Source organism: Camelus ferus, chromosome 27 (assembly GCF_009834535.1).
Source record: "Camelus ferus isolate YT-003-E chromosome 27, BCGSAC_Cfer_1.0, whole genome shotgun sequence".
Classification (NCBI taxonomy): Eukaryota; Metazoa; Chordata; class Mammalia; order Artiodactyla; family Camelidae; genus Camelus; species Camelus ferus.
Window position 1 is genome coordinate 1,403,549 of NC_045722.1, and position 18,581 is coordinate 1,422,129.

The 18,581-nt window shown below is 60.5% G+C and overlaps 1 protein-coding gene across 4 annotated transcripts in view; it reads right to left on the minus strand.

Annotated features, from left to right (window-relative positions):
• Window positions 1–5,512: 5,512 nt before the first annotated feature.
• Window positions 5,513–18,581, minus strand: part of TLE3 (TLE family member 3, transcriptional corepressor) — a 45,488-nt gene continuing 32,419 nt past the window's right edge. For 3 of the 4 annotated variants that reach the window (XM_032469350.1, XM_032469347.1, XM_032469348.1), the window contains 12 exons: window positions 16,694–16,813; window positions 15,811–15,861; window positions 15,054–15,206; window positions 14,515–14,647; window positions 13,830–14,029; window positions 12,990–13,066; window positions 11,970–12,219; window positions 11,348–11,595; window positions 10,412–10,559; window positions 9,509–9,659; window positions 8,520–8,596; window positions 5,513–7,460 (listed from right to left, as the gene is read on the minus strand). In XM_032469350.1, the coding sequence (XP_032325241.1) occupies window positions 7,353–7,460; window positions 8,520–8,596; window positions 9,509–9,659; window positions 10,412–10,559; window positions 11,348–11,595; window positions 11,970–12,219; window positions 12,990–13,066; window positions 13,830–14,029; window positions 14,515–14,647; window positions 15,054–15,206; window positions 15,811–15,861; window positions 16,694–16,813 (1,716 nt within the window). In that variant the 3' untranslated portion in view covers window positions 5,513–7,352. The remainder of the gene's footprint in view (window positions 7,461–8,519; window positions 8,597–9,508; window positions 9,660–10,411; window positions 10,560–11,347; window positions 11,596–11,969; window positions 12,220–12,989; window positions 13,067–13,829; window positions 14,030–14,514; window positions 14,648–15,053; window positions 15,207–15,810; window positions 15,862–16,693; window positions 16,814–18,581) is intronic. The other variant, XM_032469349.1, reaches the window with a different exon arrangement.

The following is an 18,581-nucleotide window of genomic DNA, read 5'->3' on the forward strand; positions in this document are numbered from 1 at the left end:
GAGGGCTACTGACTAATGAACACTGATTTCGGATCTAGCAACTGGATTGGCTGTTGTTTTCATTATTTGTCTATCTTCTATGTATATAGTCATCTCACACGCGAATAACTGTAACTCTGTTCCTTTCATTTCGATCATTGCACCTGTCTCTTTATTTTGTTATTTTGTCCTATCGCATCGGCTGGAGCCTCCAGCACTATGTTGAATAGAAGCGCTAATAATGGAAATCCTTATTTTGTTGTTGACTTCGAAATAATGCTTCTAAAACTTAATCGTCATCTGCCCAACCTCACCAGTGACTGCTGGTCTGGTTTAGTTATCCATTGTCAGATTAAAGAGTTTTTCTCTTATTCTTAGTTTGGTACTTTTTAAAAAGTCATCAGTGGGTGTTGAATTTTATAAAAATGCTTTATCTGCTTCTCTTGATTGATAAAACTATCTTCCAGCTGTGCTGGAAAATAATTGTATTTTTCAATAGTTGGTTGAAGGGTTCTGCCTCAATTATGTCGTTCAAATCTTCGATATCCTTATAAATTTCCCTCAGCTTAATGTACCAATTTCTGTCAGTGGTCTGTCCAGACCTCCCATCCCTCCTCATCGAAGTCTGTCTGTTCTTGACTCACAGTTTTAACGCAGTGCTCTGGGCTTGGGCGCGCCCGCCCTCCCTTCACAGTCTCTTATCTGTGATGTTGAAGAGCTCCCCTGTCTTCCAAGGTAGGCTGTTAAAACCGTTTTACTCTAATTTTATCCAGCACGTCTGTCTGTCCACATGGGTAAAGGGAATCCTGGTTAGCTTGCAATTCCATTTGCCGGAATTGGACATTCCAGGCCTACTTTTTTCAAGTCTTGTCACCTGTGGCCGGCAAACCTTTGCATGGGCAGCTTCCATCTGTGACATCCAGGACAGACAAGACCATAGCCCCATCCGCGCTTGTGTCTGGCCCCTGCAGCCCAGGAGGTCCCCAGGGCCTGCTTCTGAGCCATCAGCCCTGCCCTGTCTGACCCGCCTGGGAGGGGAGTTCAGAGTCTGGGTCAGGGTGAGCACACTGTGGAGTGTTCTGTGCATTGACAGATGTGCCCTAATGGATGTGAGGACGGCCGAAGCCGGGCAGGGGACACTTCTGTCCTCCTCGGACTTCCCCTCCTATGGTCTTCACCTCCAGATCACTGATCCCCACTCTGTGGGATCAAATCTCTCCAAGTTTCTGGGCCAGTCCTCATGACGCAGCCAGTTCACCATCCATTTATCCATCCACCCAGCCACCCATCCATCATTTACTCAGCCAGCAGCAGCAACATCATACAAACACCACGAGCTGTGCGATCTGGGAACTTCAGTTTCCTTTCCTATAAAATGAGTATAATAATAGCATTGACCTCATAGGGCAGTTATGAGTGTGGAATTAGACACTGGTGGACACAAAGTAAGTGCTCTGTTAATAACAGCTGTTATCATCATCACACTCACTGATTCATTCAACAGACATTTCCTGAGCATGTGCTGTGTGCTAAGAGCTGGAGACACAAGTCACGGTCCCGGCTCCTGGAGCTCACACTTGGTGGGAGGGCCTGGTGGACACCAGGAGAGAGGATGGCATCGTTAAACTCACAGTCGCAATGCACGCGTAGTGTGTGCTACCGAGAGCTTCCAGAGGCGGCTGCAACAGCACGAAGGAGACACAGTCCCATTCAGAGTAGAGGAGCTGGGGATCAGGGAAGGCTTCCTGGAAGAAGCGAAACAGAAACTGAGTCGTAAAGAGTGAGCAGGGGTTCAAAGAAGGATGCAAGGCACTGCCGGCCGGAAGAGAGGCACGTACGAACGCAAAATCGGAGCGTGGCTTCTCAGGGCACTGGAGGCACACGTGACTGGTGCACAACGTCAAACAGGAGAGGAGCTGAGGTGTGACCCTAGAGACACAGAGCCAGGCCTGGGGACAGTCAGACACTGCTGTGCAGAGGGCCACTAAGGGGCTCCAAGCAGGGGAGGGTGACAGACGAGCAGTTTACAGAGGTACCGCGTGAGCGCACACCCAGCTGATGGTCACGTCCGGTGATCCATCGCGCAGAACTCCAGGTCTCTGTATGTCAGTTGAGTTGGGGACCCAGAGCCTGGGGCTCGTTACAGGCGTTCTCAGCCCTGCAGCCCACCCCTTTATTTCCTCCTCACCCTCCTGCCTCTCCGGGCTCGGGCTGAACCCTGGCCTCTGCAGGCTCCCCCTCCTGAGTGTCACCAGCCCGCTTGGCTCAAATCCTAGCCTGGCTTCCGCGCGGGAGGAGACTGGCCAGGGAGAGGCAGCAGGAGCTGGGACTGAAGCAAGCGGGACCGGAGCTAGAACAGGGGAGGAGCGAGAACTAGAGGGGGCTGGGGAGCCGTGTGGGCGGGACGTGCCCGCCCACCCCAGGCCTTAGCACATGCTGTTCCTCCTACCTGGAACACTCCTCTCCTCACCCTCCTGGGCACGGTGCCCCTGCAGGCCTCAGTTCAGCTCGCCTCTTCCAAGAGCCCCTTGCTCTGACTCCACGCCCCGGTTAGTGTCCGTCATGCGGTGTGGTATCTGTGACTGCACACACCTCGTGGGATGTCAGCTGTCCGTGTGTGTGCCTGTTTCTCCCAGCAGGCAGAGGGCTCTGTGCGGAGGGCAGGCGCTGTGTCCTGGTGATCTTTGCACCCCAGCACCCAGAACCATGCTTGGCACGTTAGGTCCTCACTGTAGGAATGCTGGTTGGATGGACGGGCGGACGGAAGGATGGCTGGAGAGACGAGTGGATGAGTGCATGGGTGGATGGATAGATGGAACCATGGGCAAGGTGGACTGGGTGAGTTCTCGAGTGTTCTCAAGGCAGGAGGCTGGTTCCCACGACTGTTGTGGGCCAAGCCCCTTCCATGAGGAATTTCTTCACCAGTCCTGTTGGAGGAGAGGCAGGAGGCCTCATCTCATGCTTACTAATCTTCCAAACAGTATCACTCAGTCCGGCCCCCTGGGCAGCTCCCTCACTGAGGGTGTGCTGCAGGTCTGGGGGGGGAGGGGGTGTGAGGCACAGTCTCAGCTCAGGCTGTGTGACTCATGGTAAGTTACTTACCCTTCCTGGGCCTTAAAGTGGTCCGATCTATAAAATCAGGGGCTCCGTATAGATACCTCTTCAAAGACAAAAGGTCCAACTTTGATGTCACGTTTAAAAATACTTCATGAATATGGTATATTTTATAGAGTACATTTTATATTGTTATCACCAAAAAACGCAAGCGATGCCTAATGGTGCCAATAAAGGATCATCAGGTTCATCTGCTCTACCTTAGATTAAAAAGAGTTAATTCTCACACACTGTATTCTTGAAAAAAAAATTCACACTCCATCATCACAGGCTGTTCCATGGCCAGTTCATAACATTCAAGTCTTGCTAGGGCCACTTCTTGCCCCAACACCCAGATCTTTGCATCTCTGCACTTCCCACAGACCCTGTAAGTTAGAAGAGTCACTGCCCCTGCTGGGGCCGGGCTGCCTAGGGGTGGGGGACAGGGACGGGCAGTGACCCAGAGAGAGGCTCGAGAGTGGCCTGGTCTGCTGTTGCTAGCAGATGCAAGGGGATCTTGGATCTCCAAGCTAGGGGATGCTTGGAACTTAATCCAGTGCGAACTAAAGCCGTGAAAACTGGCTTCTGAAAACCACGCCCTCTCCATTTGCTCAGCAGACCTCCATGCTCTGAGCAAAGGAGGCACAACACAGCTGGAGGAGCTGCGGAAGCCAGTCCCCTCCCCGGGCGTTGGTCGTGCGCCCGGGCCAGCCCGCTTGCCCTGAGAAACGACAATCTCAAGCCAGTGAGAGCTGATCATTTATTCACTCGTAAGGCCCCGGGCCAGTGAAGCCCTTGTCTAGCTGCGGAGAAAAGCAAACAAGTGCTGGGAAACACTGCACGTGCTGTGATTGGGATGAGCCTGGATTTTCGCAGAATAGGGGGTGACTTTGAAAAAGGCGAGAAAAATGGTATCAAGGCCTCTGCTGCCCTGCTGAGTAGAGGCGTGGGCAGGCTCGGGGGGGTGAAGGGTGGAAGCCAGATGCTTCGCGATGAGTGGGCCCCTCCCCGTAGACCGGGAGAGACCTCACGAGCTGCCGGGCGCAGAGGGATGACCTGCAGGACAGTCAGAGGCAGGCCGGGCTTCAATAGGACAGAGCAGGGGCTGAGGTTCTGCAAGGTGGGTAGTGCTGGAGGGGGGTGGTGCGGGCGGGGGCGGGGGGTGGGGAGGCAGAGGGGGAGCGTGCGCAGTGTGAGGCTCATGTGGCGGGTCTGGAGAGCCTGTGTGAGGGCAGCGAGGACAGGCAGGAGTCCAGGCAGCAGCAGCCCAAGGACACGTCCCCGACTGCACTTTCACGGGTCAAAGGACGGGGCTGCACCGTCTCTCCTCACCCTCACTGTGAGCTTCTAGGGCTGGGACTGAGTCCTGGCCGTCTCTCCATCCTCGGCTGCGCCCAGGAAACCTTGGTAGATCGGCCTTTCTGGGACCGCCTCCCCTTCTCAGAGGGGGGCTGACCCTGGCGCCCACTCCCAGCAGCACCAGACTGGTGGTGCGTGCTCCCTGAGCGTCATTGTCCTGTCCTACCATGGAGGCCTGCAAGCCACAGCTCCAGCCCTACCTTGGGCAACCTACTGGGCAAGTCTCGGGCACACGCAGAATTTTCTGGCTGCAGCCTGCCCTGCGGCCCCTCCGGCCCTCCACTGTGACGATCAGACATGGACGAACAAGGAAAGTGGGGTCCACAGGGGTCGTGATGCTTCACTCAAGTCCGTGCAACCAGTACAAGACAGAGCTGCTGGCCAAACGCAGCCCCACGGCGGTGAAGCGTGCCCCGCGCAGGCCCCGGAGGGCCGCCCGCGCCAGCCGAGTGAGCCCTGCGTGCGTGCAGCCCAGCCGTCCTTCCGGGGCTAATAACGGGGGCCGCTTTATCCTGACTGCTGCTCCTTTTTTTCCAACGTTCAACTCCCTTTCTTGTATGAACCAACAGCAGGCAACCGTTTGCGCTGATTTACAATGACTTTGACAAAATAAGGATTGGAAACCATGTTAGTCCCGAGTTCTGGAGAGAGATTGCTCATGGGTGCGTGAAACCCCGAGGCTGGGAACCACCCGAGGCCAACCCTGCTCCCCAATCTTGCCGCCCTTTCTGTAAATCCCTCCTCCTCCAGAAGGGCACCTTCATCAGCTTGCGAGTGCGCACCCCTCCCCCAACACCGCCTGAATTTAAGCTTGAAAAAGGTGGAGGAGCTTCTCAGGGTCTGACACTTGGCAATTTCACCAGAAGTTCATCACATTTCATTTTCCCCCCGAAGTTTTGCAGCGACAACTGCCAGGGCTGGGCTCGTGAAAGTACTCCCTGACCACTTTTTCGGGGATGGGGGCAATGCCGGGGTGCTCTGAAATGACGTCTATGGATGACAAAGGAAATCACGCAGGGCCCAGGATGTGGGGTGGACAAACTACTGAAGGGGTAGGCAATTAAAACGCAGCAATCAAACCAACCTTTAAATAGTAACTTTTAAAAATATAAAAACAGCTCATTACAATGACTTTTCATTTTCTTTTTTCTTCAGGAATCACCTTTCTCCTACCCTTGCCCTGCCTTGTGGCAAGAGTCATAACAAGAGTTGGAACATGAACATCTGAGACCCAGAGAGAGACAGACAGACAGACAGAGTCTGCACACCCTCCCCAACCTCAGAAAGGTGCAGGGCGCTGTGCCCATCTCTGCGCCCGGGAGCAAGACACTGAATGGGGGGCTCACCGGAGCCCCTCCTTTCTTCAACCAGACGGAGCCACACATTAGACAATAATCCATAAAAATGCAGTATAAAAAGTATCTTCCATACGCTACATCTGCAGAGAGCCGCACCAGGACCCAGCGGCCTCCAGCTCTTCCTTAAAGTAAGAAAAATAAGACCAAAAGGAAAAGGAGGGGGGAACCCTAGCCAAATTCTAATTCCTCAGAACACTTTGGTACCAAAAAAGTGGCACCTGCAGCAGACAATCTTCTACCTGTAATCTGTTTGGGCTCCTAAGAGAGACAGGAAGCTGTGAGAAGGGCGCACGGTGTCCCCGCCCCCCGCAGGCCCCTCCCCCCCGGCGAGAGGGGGCACGATGCTCTGACTCAGGACCCTGTGGGTTAATACGTGGTTTTCCCTCTAGGGGGAGAGGAAGGGGCAGGGGCAGGGGCAGGGGCAGGGGCGAAGGCATTTTCATAAAAGGGTATCACTTCTAATTCTTTTTATTAAAAAAAAACCCAAAAAAACCCCACATCAGTTGCTGTTCCTTCTCTGGTAGCTCCCTGAGCTGAGCTGCTATGCTCTCCTCCAACCTTTGTCCTTTAGGTGGTGTCCGAAGATTAGGTAGGGCCGGAGATGGAGTTCCTTTGAACCTCCACCTCTAATCAGGAGAACCAAGTGTGCACCAAAGCGAGCCCGAGGTGGGGGGGGGGGGGGGAGGGAGGGTCAGACACCTGAGAGGGGCCCCAGGGAGGCCAAGAGGCAGGTGGCGCTCAGGAGGCCACAGAAAAACCTGCCCCTCTGCTGACGTCAGCCCAGGCGGGCACCCACCTCAAGTTCTGTCTGTCCATCGGTCTGTCTGGAGCGCGGTCTGGTGCGCCTCAGAGGAGTCCCAGGTCCACAAGGAGATGCGCGCCCCCAGGGCGAAGCTCACTGACCCCGTGGCTGCCAGCTGCAGCCCCTCCTCCACCCCAGAAGTCTTCTCCCCATCCCACCCCCGCCTCCCCTCCCAGATGGGAACTTCTGTTTCAAAAAAAAAAAAAAAAAAAAAAAAGCCACCACCACGAGTGGATTACAAATACAGCAGGCGAAATACACGGCTAGCGTTTCGGTGGGAGGGGCTCCCTCCCGCCCTGACCAGTCCGAGATAGGAGTCTGTTATTTACACTTTTCACAATCTTGTGCGCTGCACAGTCGGGAACATGAAACCCATCCCCCCACCCCGGCACAAACGTGTGGTCCACACTCCAGCGGCCCCGAGCCAGGGCAGGGGGACAAAGCAGACAAAAGGGGAAGGGAGGACAGATCCACGAGGGTGTCTGGGGAGCTGGAGCCGCGAGCCTCCAAATAAATCTATTCGTAGCATCTGCCAGAACTGTTAGAGGGAGGAGAAGAGAAATCTGTCGGAGTTCGTGAGACAGATCAGTCCATGCCCAGAAGTCCAGACCACGACGGGCGTGTGCCCTCAGGCCACGGAGCGCAGCGCGGGGCCGCGGGGACGCTGGCTGCCCGTCCTCTGCATCCGCAGGGCCCCCGGCTGGCCCCCGGCACGGCCGAGTCTGTCTCCCAGGGTCTGCCAGCCCTGTGAGAGTCCTCGCTCAGTAGATGACCTCGTAAACTGTGGCCTTCTTGTCACCAGAGCCAGTTACAATGTATTTGTCATCCGCCGAAATGTCACAACTCAAGACAGACGAAGATTCCTTAGACTGGAGGAGGAAGACGAGGAGCAGACGCAGAAGGGGGTGGTGAGAGAAAAGACAGAAATTCACTTTCTGGACACTCAACACCCTCTCGATGCTCCCCGAATCCAAGTGCCCTCTACCCGCCCTGGAGCACACCCTGCGAGGCCTTCAAACACCACCTTCCTCCTTGAGATGCCCCTTCCACCTGCTCTTCCACGAGGAAAAGCTAACAGGGCCCAACGTGATCTCTAAAGTCAGCTCTGAGGATCGAACCAGAAGGCTCCAGCGTGAGCTCTGCTCCCGAGTTTACAAACAGGGAGAAGCAGTTCTGACCCGGGAGCAGTGTCAGGCCAGCTTCTCAGCCTGCTGGGCCGAGACAAGGATTCGCACCTGCGTTTGAAGCATCCAGTGTAACCTGAGACCCTGAAAGTTCCTGTGCGAAACACCGGACACCAGACTTAGGGCCTGGATCCAGAGAGCGGCTTGCTGGCTCTGCGTGTGTGTGTGTGCGTGTGCGTGTGCGCGTGCGCGTGTGCGTGTGTGTGCGCGCGCGCGTGTGCGTGCGCACCTGGGAGTCTGTTGGGGGGGGGTGGAGGGGTGGGAAGCAAGTGAGAGAACAGTGTCAGATCCCAGACCTTAAAACTCACAAATCTCCTTCTGGACCCGTATTCTCCTACTCCACCTCTCTCCTTACAATGAAGTGTTGAGATGAAATACGAACTTACTTGAACATCAGATAACACTGCTCAGAAAAAAAGCTGCCTCCTTTGCTCAAGTGCCCAGCACACCTGTGCGTGCTCAGCGTGCAGGCCAGAGCCAAGAGCAGGTTCCCCCGTCCCTGCTCTAGAAAGCCTGCGCAAGCCCCGCTGACAGGCTCTCGCCCTGAGGGGTCAGGTGCCGTCAGCAGCCGTGCGTGCGTGTCCTGCCGGCGTGCCCAAGTCCAAGCCCTGCCTGAGAACCGCCCGGAGCCCCCAGCAGGCAGGAGCTGGGGGTGGGGCCGGGGGGGCACTGCTTAGCCTGGCCCTCGCTCCCCCATCACTGTGGACAGGCCTGGACTCCGGGCCCCCCCACGAGGGGCGGTACCTGGAAGATGCTGGCTCCATACGGCGTCCTCCAGGCGTTGAGGAGGTTGTCTTTCCCGGTGCTCACAAACCACTTGCCTGCAGGTGGGAGGCAAAGGAAACGCCGTCAGGCGTTGGCCTGCTGCCCTCTAAAGCGAGCCCCGCCCACACGGCCGGCTGCCATGGAAACACGGTGTGAGCCGCTAGCCAGTGCCGGCAGACTCTACGTTTGCGTGAGGCGTTTTGTAAGCGAGACACGCAACAGACACGTGGACACCCAGAGGACGCCTTCCTCTGCAGTGACGGGGCGGGCTGAGCGGGCTGGGGCGGAGGAAGGTAGGATTTGCAGTTAAGCACAGGGATTACACTTCCCCAGAAGGTTCTTTTTAAAGCCACTAGGGTCGGCTGACCCATCCTGAGTCTCCCAGTGGAAGGCGCGGGCAGTGCGCGAACTGGCAGAGCTCTGTCCAGACGAGGGGCGGGAGGCCGGGCCAAGGCGGCAGTCCGCGGGCGGCCCCCCAGCACAGGCGCCTGCCAGGGCTCTGCCTGCGACAGCTCCCAGGGGCCCCCAAAGCCTCGTGGGGCGCCTGCTATTCCTGGTCCTCAGACAGACATGTCGCAATTTGGCGAGGACGGGGTGTGTCCAAAGCTGCACAGCTAGTCAGTGGGGGGCAGACATGCCCACCTGGGGCTACGGGCGCCAGAGCCTGTGGTCTGAGGCACCCGGAGGACTCACGCAGCGCTGAGTACTGTTCCTCTGCCTCAGGCCAGCGAGGACTGGCTCTGGCCTGGGGTCACGAGTGCTTGGTGCCCAGTGGCAGTGTCTGCATCCGAGGATGTGGTGGGGGACACCACTGGGCGGGGGACACCGCTGGGGGGGGACACCGCTGGGCGGGGGACACCGGTCAGGACGGCAAGGGGCCTGGTCCCGGGTGGAGCGCGTGTCAGGGCTCCGCCCCTCTCTGGGCGCGGGGCCCTCCTCTGCGCACAGCAGCGGCCCGGCCCGCTCACCGCAGTAGGCGAACTTGAGGGACAGCACGCAGCTCTCATGCAGGTGCAGCTGGTACTTGTCGGGCTTGGTGTGGTGCAGCACCTCCACATTGCTGCTCTCCATGCCCACGGCCAGCCACTCCCCGGTGGGGCAGTAGCCCAGCGAGAAGATCTGTGGGGGTGGGGGGAGACCAGCACCGTCTGATCCCGAGCGGGCTCTTCCCAAAGGCCCCGAGGGCTCCCCCTCCCTCGCCTCCCCCACCCCATTCCAGCAGCTCAGAGAACAGGACCTCATCTTCCACCACCACTGTGCAGGTGGGGAAGCCGGGGCTCAGAGCTGGCTGGCTCTAGAAGTAAGTGGCAGAGCCAGGACTCAAACTCGGAGGTGGCACAGATAACTTACTTTCAGAGTTACTTTCTGCCTCAGTGACTTCTGCCTTTCTTTAAGCAAAATGTATATAAAACACTAACATATTAAATACGGAAGATTAAAACGAGTAATAAAACAACAACAGGAAACAGTAGTACCTAGCGTTTTCAGAACGCTCTCCATGAGCCAGGCTCACGCCTAAGGCTTCTGGAAGGACCACTTCAGGTGCCCACACCGGGCCGATGGGGCAGCTAGTACTATTCCCATCCCATGAGTGACAAACCCGAGGCAAAGGGCTCAGTGCTAGAGGAGCTGGGATCAGATCTGAGCAGCTGGGTGAAGTGTGTCCAGCTCCCAGGCCTTGTTGATTCTACTTCATTGCCAGTTCCTCCAGGAAGCCTTCCCAGGTTGGTTTTAGGTCCATTTGCAATGACCACCTGTGAGGGGCCCTTCATCCCATTCCGTTCCGACCCAGCCACTGGGATCAGGGGAGGGAGGGCCCCACACTGCTCCGGGGGAGCAGAGGCGAGAGGACGTGTGTCTCGGGCACACACCTGGGAGGTGAAGTCATGCTGCTGCAGCTGCCGGCCCTCCCGCAAGTCCCAGGAGCGCACGGTGTTGTCCAGGCCCCCGGTCCACAGCTTGGTGCCATCATGGGAGATGTCTATGCAGCTGGCCCCGTCCGTGTGGCCCTGGAATTGCCTGGGAAGGCCAGGCAGGGATGGGGGTGAGCCACGGGGAACACTGACTGCCAAGCTGCCGGCCGTCCCAGGGAACGGGCCAGGTCCGCCTAAGCGGAAAGGGAAACTGAGGCCCAGGGTCCTCTAGTGAGCTCACAGCACAGCCTGGCCATGGACCCTCTCCCGCTCCACTCAAGGGTCTCGGACGGGGCAGTTCCGGGGGTGAGGGCAGGGTGCGTAACAGGAGGACTTAGCCTGACACTCCGTGTCTTCTCAGTTTGCATTCTGAACCCTCCTCACCCCGCATGCACCTGAGGCAGAGGCCATGAATAAGCCGCACGGTTTTGTGACTGACGGGGCCAGGCCCTGCAGCCTCCGCGCTGGGGTCCAACTCCAAGGCTCCACTCTGCCCGTTTCATGTGGGGGAAACCAAGGCCCCGGGGGCTAAGGGGACTTGCACAGGGTCATACGGAGGCAGGAGTCAAACCCGCTTTGCTCCCGAGGCCCCACCCTCACCCACCAGGAGATGCCGCCCCTCCATTCTGGTCTCAGTGCCTCGCTTCCTGTCTCCGCTGCCTGCGTCTCCACTCATCTGAACGCCACCCTCCCAGGCCTGCTCCAGCTCCACCTCTGCCCAGGGCCGGCGCAAGCTCCTAGACCGAGAAGCCCTCCATTCCCGGCCCAGCCGAGCACCTGGCACAAGCTGTCTTTCCACCGAGAGCCCTCGCTCCACGGCACCTCGGACGGGCCAGCGCCGCGTTCCCGAGGACGAGCCCCCCGCCCCCCCCGCCCCCCCCCGAGCGGCCTCACCTGACGAGGGTCTGGTTGTGCAGGTCCCACACGGCAATGTTTCCGTCGCTGCAGCAGGAGAAGCAGACTTTGGCGTCGGGGCTGATGGCCAGAGCATAGCAGGCGGGAGCTGAGGATGTCAGCTCGGCCTTGATGCGGGGCGTGGGCGAGGCCAGGTCCCAGATGGTGAGCGTGCTGGCCTCACCGCCCACGATGAGCGTGCGCCCGTCGGGGAGCAGCTTGCAGGAGCGGATGTAGTTGTCCCTGTTCTGGAGGGAGAAGGGGGTGGTCAGCACCGCCTGCCTCCCCTCCTGGGACCAGGGGAGGCACACCAGCAGGACGGAGCACCCTGGCCACTTCTGCTCACTTCCTGCCCTCATCACGGCAGCTGCCAGGCCGTCCCTGGTCCTCTGTCACCACCTTTCAAACTGCCACTCATTTCATCACAAACCCCTGGAGATCAGTATCATCTCCATTTACAGACAATAAAACTGGGGCTCAGAGAGGTTTGCCAGCTTGCCCCAAATCGCCCAACCAATACAAGGCTGAACCAGGCTGGGCCGATGGGGCTCTCCCCCTGGTCCAGGCTGCCCAGGTCGCCTACACCAGCTCGAGGAGATGCCCGCAGCCCCAGGACCCTCACCAGGCAGTCCAGCTGGGAGATGGGGCTCTTGCTGCCCGGCTGGCTGATGTCCCATATCTTCACACAGCCCTTGCCGCCCGTGTAGACGTGCCGTGTGGGGTTGCTGATGGTCACGGCACACACCACCTCCCCGTGGCTGAGCGTGTTGATCTGCCGGGCGTGCCTCGGGATGCCGGGGCCTGCCAGGGCATCGTGGGGGAAGGGCACGGGCTGCATCTGCCCATCGGCGCTCACGTGGAAAGAGTATGCTCTGGAAGAGGAAACCATCACTGCAGCCGACCCAGCCCTCTGACAGCTCCCACAGGTGCTGCCCAGTGCAGCCGGCGCCACGCCTGCCCGCCCTGCCTGCCTCCAGGTGTCCCCTCCCCAGACCTCAGGGAGCCCGGGAACCCCCACCTCCTTGGCCTGGCTCCACCAGAGGGGAGGCTGTTTGACAGTCCAGCCTTGACTTCCGCTCCTGCTCACACAGCCTTGCTCCAAACCAGGCCTCTAGCCCCGCGCTGCCTTGAGCAGCCTTTCCCACCGTCCGCAGATCCTCTAACACTGACCCGGGAAAGGACCCAGCTTAAATGCTGCCCCTCCCCCAGAAGCTGGTGGTGTTAGGGAGAAAACTCTGTCTGACCCCCAAAATGAATCCGAGCACACGTCGGAGCCAGTGGTGAGTCGGCACGGTCTGCCTGCTGCTGCGGGTCACGGCGGAGGCCAGCTGCGGGTAGAACCCACAGGAGCCCCCGGGGCCGGGGCAGCTCCACGGCACCTGAAGTGTTCCTTCTCTCTCTGAGCCCAAGGACCACACCCTCACCCTCAACCCCGTCCTGTTCTTTCAGAGGAAGCCTGGGGCTGATCAGGGGCATAGCCAGACAGCCTTTGCTGGGGCGGCAGCCTGGCCCATGGGTGCCCCTGGCGGGGCAGATGCCTCTTCCCCGGGAAGGTCCCCCAGGGCAGGGGGTGGGCTGGGTGGGCTGAGGGCTGCCCCCTGCCCTCCCCCAGCAGCACACAGCAAGCAAAGCCCGAGCTTACGGTTTTCCACCAGGAATGGAGGCGAGGCTTGAGGGCAGGCCTGTGGCCCGCATGGGAGGGTGAGGGTCAAAACCAACCTGTACGGCAAGACAAGGCCAGCCCTGAGCGAGGGGGCCGCCAGACGTCCCCTCACCACACACTCCCCCGCCCGGCCTCCTCCCCCCCCCCCATCCTGCCCGCGCAGCGCGGCCTCTCGGAACCCGGGAGACGGCCCAGCGGAGCCGAGCCCCTTGTTTCACAGAGAACACAGCCCGGGATGACAGCAGGGACAAGGTCACAGTCCAGGCCCCCCACCTCTGACCCAGTCTCTTCCATCCCCACTCCCACTTGTTCTCCCCCCACACACTTCACTGCCTCCCCTGGTATCCCTGTGGGCCTGTCATGTGAGGCGGCGGCCACCCCAGGTTCAGGAGGGCAAGAGAAGCCAGTTCCTGAGGAAGGACCCTCCCGTCTGCCGTCCCAGTGCCACCGAGCGGCTCTCAGGAGCAGCAGGCAAATCTCGTGCAACAAGCGGCCCGTCTGCCCAGCCCCGCCTGGCGGAGGTCACCCGACCCACCTCGGGACGCCCGCCCCACAGAGCCAGGAGGACAGGTGCCAGCCCCGCTAGCGGCGGGGAAGGGCGGCCAGGGAGGCTGCCTGGGTGAGGTCTGCTGGCCCCCAGGGGTGTGTTCCCTTCCTGTTCCTGACACACACTCTACCCCAAAGGCAGCTGCCTGGGTGTCAGATGCCAAGGGCCCCCTCTGCTGAGCAGTAAGGGCCTCCCTAGCGTCCTCCCCTGATCCTTGCCCAGCACCGCCCCCCCCCCCCCCCCCGCCAAAAGGAGCCAAAAGGTCTACGTACAGCTCCAAAGCTCACCATTGGCGACCGGCCATAGGCGGCGGCGGCGGCGGCGGCGGCTGCGCTCATCTGGGGCGGGATGTTGTGGAGGCTGGCGTAGGCGCTGGGGCTGGTGAGGGAGCCGTTCATCTCGTGGTGGCTCATCATGGCAAAGGGTGCGGCGTAGGAGCTGGTGATGGAGATGGGCGTGCGCAGGGCCGAGGCTGCGAGGAGCGGGCGTCAGCCGGGAGGCGCCTCCCGCCAGGATAGAGCCCAGGCGGCCAGGCTGCCTCCTGGCCCAGCCGCACCCCCTACAGGGGGTTCCCATCTCCACAGCCCAGGAAGGTCGGAGCTGAGAGACGTGCCGTGTGCTCTAACAGAGCAGGACTTGGAGCCCCAGAGGAGGGGGCTGCTCAGAGCCTCCCAGAACTGATGACGGAGGCAGGACACACGTGGGCGTCCTGACCTGTCTGAAGCTCTTCGCGCACACTGTGCCCAGCGGTGGCCCCGGAAGCCCTGCCGTCGGTGTCGAAGCACCTGGAGTCCACCTCCCCTTCAGACCCGACCACCACGTACCCCCGAGAGAGGCCCTGGGAGAGCCCCAACTCCGACACCCTCCCTGGCGCTCCGGCCCATCTGTGGGGCTCCAGCCCTGCCCGGGGCAGCACCCCCAGCCGGGCAGCCCAGCCCGCCGTGCTTCCCGTCATACCTATCGGGTCCATGCCCGGAGGCTTGCCCGGCATGGACCGGAGCCCCGGGGTCGTGCTGGTGCCTGGGGTCGGGGCGTCGTTCCTTGGGGTCGGGGTGTTGGACTTGAGCCCAGGGGTGGAGGACTTGTCGTTCTGAAAAGGGGGTGCAGAGACCAAGGGAAGCCATGAAGACTCCTTTCTCCCAAGCGCTGGGCACACGCTGAGGGTGGTCACGTGGAGCCTGGTGCCTGCCCCAGCTTTGAATCTTCTGCCCCTCAATTCTCGCCCAACTTTGTTTAGCAGGAACCGTGGTGACTGTTTCCATTTTATAGACGCAGAAACCAAGGCTTAGAAACAGTAACTAGCTAGCAGGGGGCCTAGCCTTTAAGCAGTAAAGTCGAGATCTGAACCCAAGCTGAGCCCCAGTCCATGTGCTTCCTCCCCCGCCCCCCCACCTTCCACCTGGCACCACTCCAGCTCCAGACCCTCTTCCCTGCCGCCCACCCGCGCCCAGCCCTCTCCCCCAGCCTGTGCGGCACCAGGGGCAGGCCCCACGTACATGACCAAGGTCTTTGGTCTTGGAGGAGGGTGTGCTGCTGGAGGAGGCCACCGAGGCAGGGCTGGTGGGGGCGTCCTTCTTCAGGCCACGGGCCTTGTCCAGCCCATTTTCAGGAGGGGAATGTGCTGGGCTGACCCGGGGCGTCGCTGGGTCCTAAAGGCACAAGTGATGCAGAGATGAGCTCAGAGCAGCGACTGGCCTGGAGCCTTCTCTGGGAATGGGAAGGGAGTGGGCACGGGGGACGGGAAAGGGAACTTGAACTCAGGTTGGGGGACCAGCCCTGAATGACTCAGCCTGACCCCTCTGTCCCACGGATGGGGAGACCTGGGTGGATGGGTGGGTGGAGGTGACCTGCCCAAGACCCAGTTACAAGCCCAGGACTCTGACCTGGGCAGCCGGGCCTCCTGGCTGCGTGGAGTTCCCTTCCAGCCCCTCTTCCCCACTGAGGCTGACCCGGGGCTCGCACCAGCCCCAGGGGCGGTGGGAAGAGAGCTGGCCTGGAGGATGGCGGGCAGTGGGAGCTGGCCCTCCCCGGGATCTCCCTCTGGAGACCCATCCTAGGAACCCCTCAGTGTCACAGATGCCCGGCCACCACACAGCCAAGCCCGGCTCCGTCCTCCAGCCTGACGCCCCAACCCCATAGGCTTTGCCGCCAGCTAGGCTGCCAGTAACGGTGCAACAGCCAACCCACCCAGCACAGAAATAATCCCCCCGTGCGCCACCCAGAGAGCCGCCCGTGACCGGGGCCTGACCTCACCTCATTGGACACGTCCACCACCAGATCGTCACTCTTGTCCCCGTCACTGTCCTGCACGGGGGGAGACGCCAGGAAGAGGTCACGGCCACCCCAGACCGGGCCCTCGCCACCCCTCCCCCACCGGCCAGGGTCTGAACCCGGTCAGACCCTACAGCTCACGCTCTCTCCACTCAGCCCCACCGAAGTCACCCCTCCTTGCTGTTTTCAGCCCAGCTCCCAATTCCTGGTCGCTCTGCTCCCCAGCCCGCTGGCTGCCTCACTGACACCTGCCCCACTGTAACATTTCTAAGCCCCCTTTGACTTGTCCCTCTGGAGCCAGACCCCTCTCTCCAGCTGGTCTGATACCCACGAGTCTCATCTCATGGCTCCTGTGCTGGGCGGGAGGGGTGATCAGCCTCGTCTACCAGAAATGCAGCTGACGCCTCGGCTGGATGTGTCCAGAGCCCCAGAGCAGCCATGTGGCTGAACAGGGAGGGCTGGGCACAGGAGCACCGGGCCCCGCACCGCCTTGCCCCCTGCCCCCTGCCCCAGCTCTCAGCCCAGCCCAGAGCAGAAACCATGACCACCTCTAGGGTCAGAGTGTGGGGGCCCCAGGGACGTCCCCAGAGCAGCCTGGAGGGTCTGAGAGGGCCATGATGGCAGCATGGAGTTGCTGGCCCATCCAGGGAGCTGTGATCCTGTGCGGGCTGGGATAACCCTCTGTCCGCCCGCTCTGGCTGCAGCCCACATGCTCACAGTGCACTGGTCCATGCGCCTTCCCTGCCCGGACACCAGCCTTGTGGGCGGGGCTGCCTCTCCTGCCCCGCCCTGCCCCAGGCCCGGTGGGGTCTCCCACCGCCTGGCCTACCAAACCCCAGCGGGGCCCGCTGCGCCCCAGACGTACGTATCGGCTCAAGCTGTCCTTCTCCTCCGCTTTCCGCTTCTTGGCTTCCATGCTATAGTCCGCGGAACCCCGGTGCTTCTCACTGGCCCGCAGGCTTTCCGAGGGCGACACCGAGTTATTCTGGAGGCAAGAAGGAAGTTCGGTGTGAACACCTCATGCGTACGTCGTCGCAGATAAGTGTGAGTGGACGCAGGCCAGCCGAGGTGTTGTGTGTGTCCTGTCGGTCTTAGCTGCATCGGAGCCTCGCCAGGGACGCCTCCCCAGCCCCCAGACTCAGCACCGCTGGGAAGGCCCTGGGAGCACGAGCGTTCTCTGCAGCGACGTTCTGCTATCAGACAATCAACTGTGCACAAGCCATCAGCCTCTGTGTGGGGTGCACACGTCACGAGGGCGGGGCTCATGCCTGTCTCCTCCATCACCCGTCGGTGCCTCCACACGTTTGCTCGAAGAAAGGATAAGCTGAATCTGCACTGAGTCCTGAGAGATGGATCTGAGCCCACAGGCTGGCCACAAGCAATACTTTATCTGCTGGACCCGACAGGGGCAGGGAGACTGGTATGGAGGGAGAGCGCGGGGCTGCCAACAGGCCTCCCAAGCGTAAGGGGGTGCGTGGATGCTGTGCAAACGCCCTGCTACTCCAGTGTGGCTTCCCACAATTTTAGGGTAACAGCAAGGTTATAGAGAAGCTTAAACATGCCACGTTGCGAAGCCTTTCCCATCTAAGAAACGAGAAGACGTGAGATGGAATCCCCTCTTTGTAGTGACAGGAAGCAGGGGACCCAGGATGGAGGGCGACGTGCCCAAGGCCCCTGGCAGGAGGCAACATGAAGGAAACCCAAGTGTTTTCGGCCTGGAAGAGCCAATGGGATCCCCTACAGTTACAAGGCAAGTAAGGACGAGGAGTTGGAATTTGGGGCCTGGGGAAGGAGCTGTCCTGGAAGGTGAGAGGCACCCCCAGACGGAGACCCGCTGGCCCATGGAGCAAGGGGTGAGCAGGGGCAGCGCGCATCACGAGGCGTCAGCGCCGGGCTGGGGTCCCTGCCAGCACACCCCGTGCCAGGAGGGCAGCATCAGAACTGATGCCCCTCTAGGGGCTGCTGAGGGTTTACCCCTTCCTAAGGGACCAACCACAAGACACCTTCCTCCTGTCTCTCAGCCCTTGCCCACCCTCTCCTGGGCACCTGCCCTGAAGCAGGCCGGGGCTGGACTCCAGGCAAGGAGGAATGCATGCGGCACAGGCCCTGCCCTCAAGGAGCTCCCAGTCCAGCCAGAGGGAAGCAAAAGGCCAGCTCACCCCACCTCCCCGTCGCCCTCCCCTGAGGGGCATGAGGAGGCGGCGTGGGGACCCAGGGGACCCTCTGATCAGAAGGGGGCATCAGGAGGCAGGTGGAGTGTCTGCCACTTCCCCGGAGGCCAGGGACTGCATCTGGGGGGCAGGGCGGGGTGGGAACCAGCCGCAGAACTTCATTTCCTCCCCTAAGCCAGCTTCTGGGCAGCCCTTCCCTGCCAAGTTTCTGCCTGAAGCAAATTGAAATGGCAGAGTTATCAAGCCTTAAAGAAAATATGGAGGTTAGAGCGGAGCTGCAGCTCAGCCAGCCCCGCAGCCGGGCAGGCGCGGCGATGCGCGCACAGCCGCGGTTCAATTAGCCGCTGCGGACGGACGGGCACCGGCAGAAAAATCACCACCATTTCACCCCATCTCCTGCGACGCCGGCCGCCCCGCGCTAAGCAGAAGTGCTCCCAGCGCCTGAGCCCGGGGGCGGGCAGCTGCCCGGGCTCCACTCCGCCGCCGGTGCCGGTGCCGGTGCCGGTGCCAGGGCGCGCAGACAGCGGGCTCTCTCTTCTCCCGCAGTCGGGCTGAAAGCCCCCCCCCCCACTGCTGCTGCCG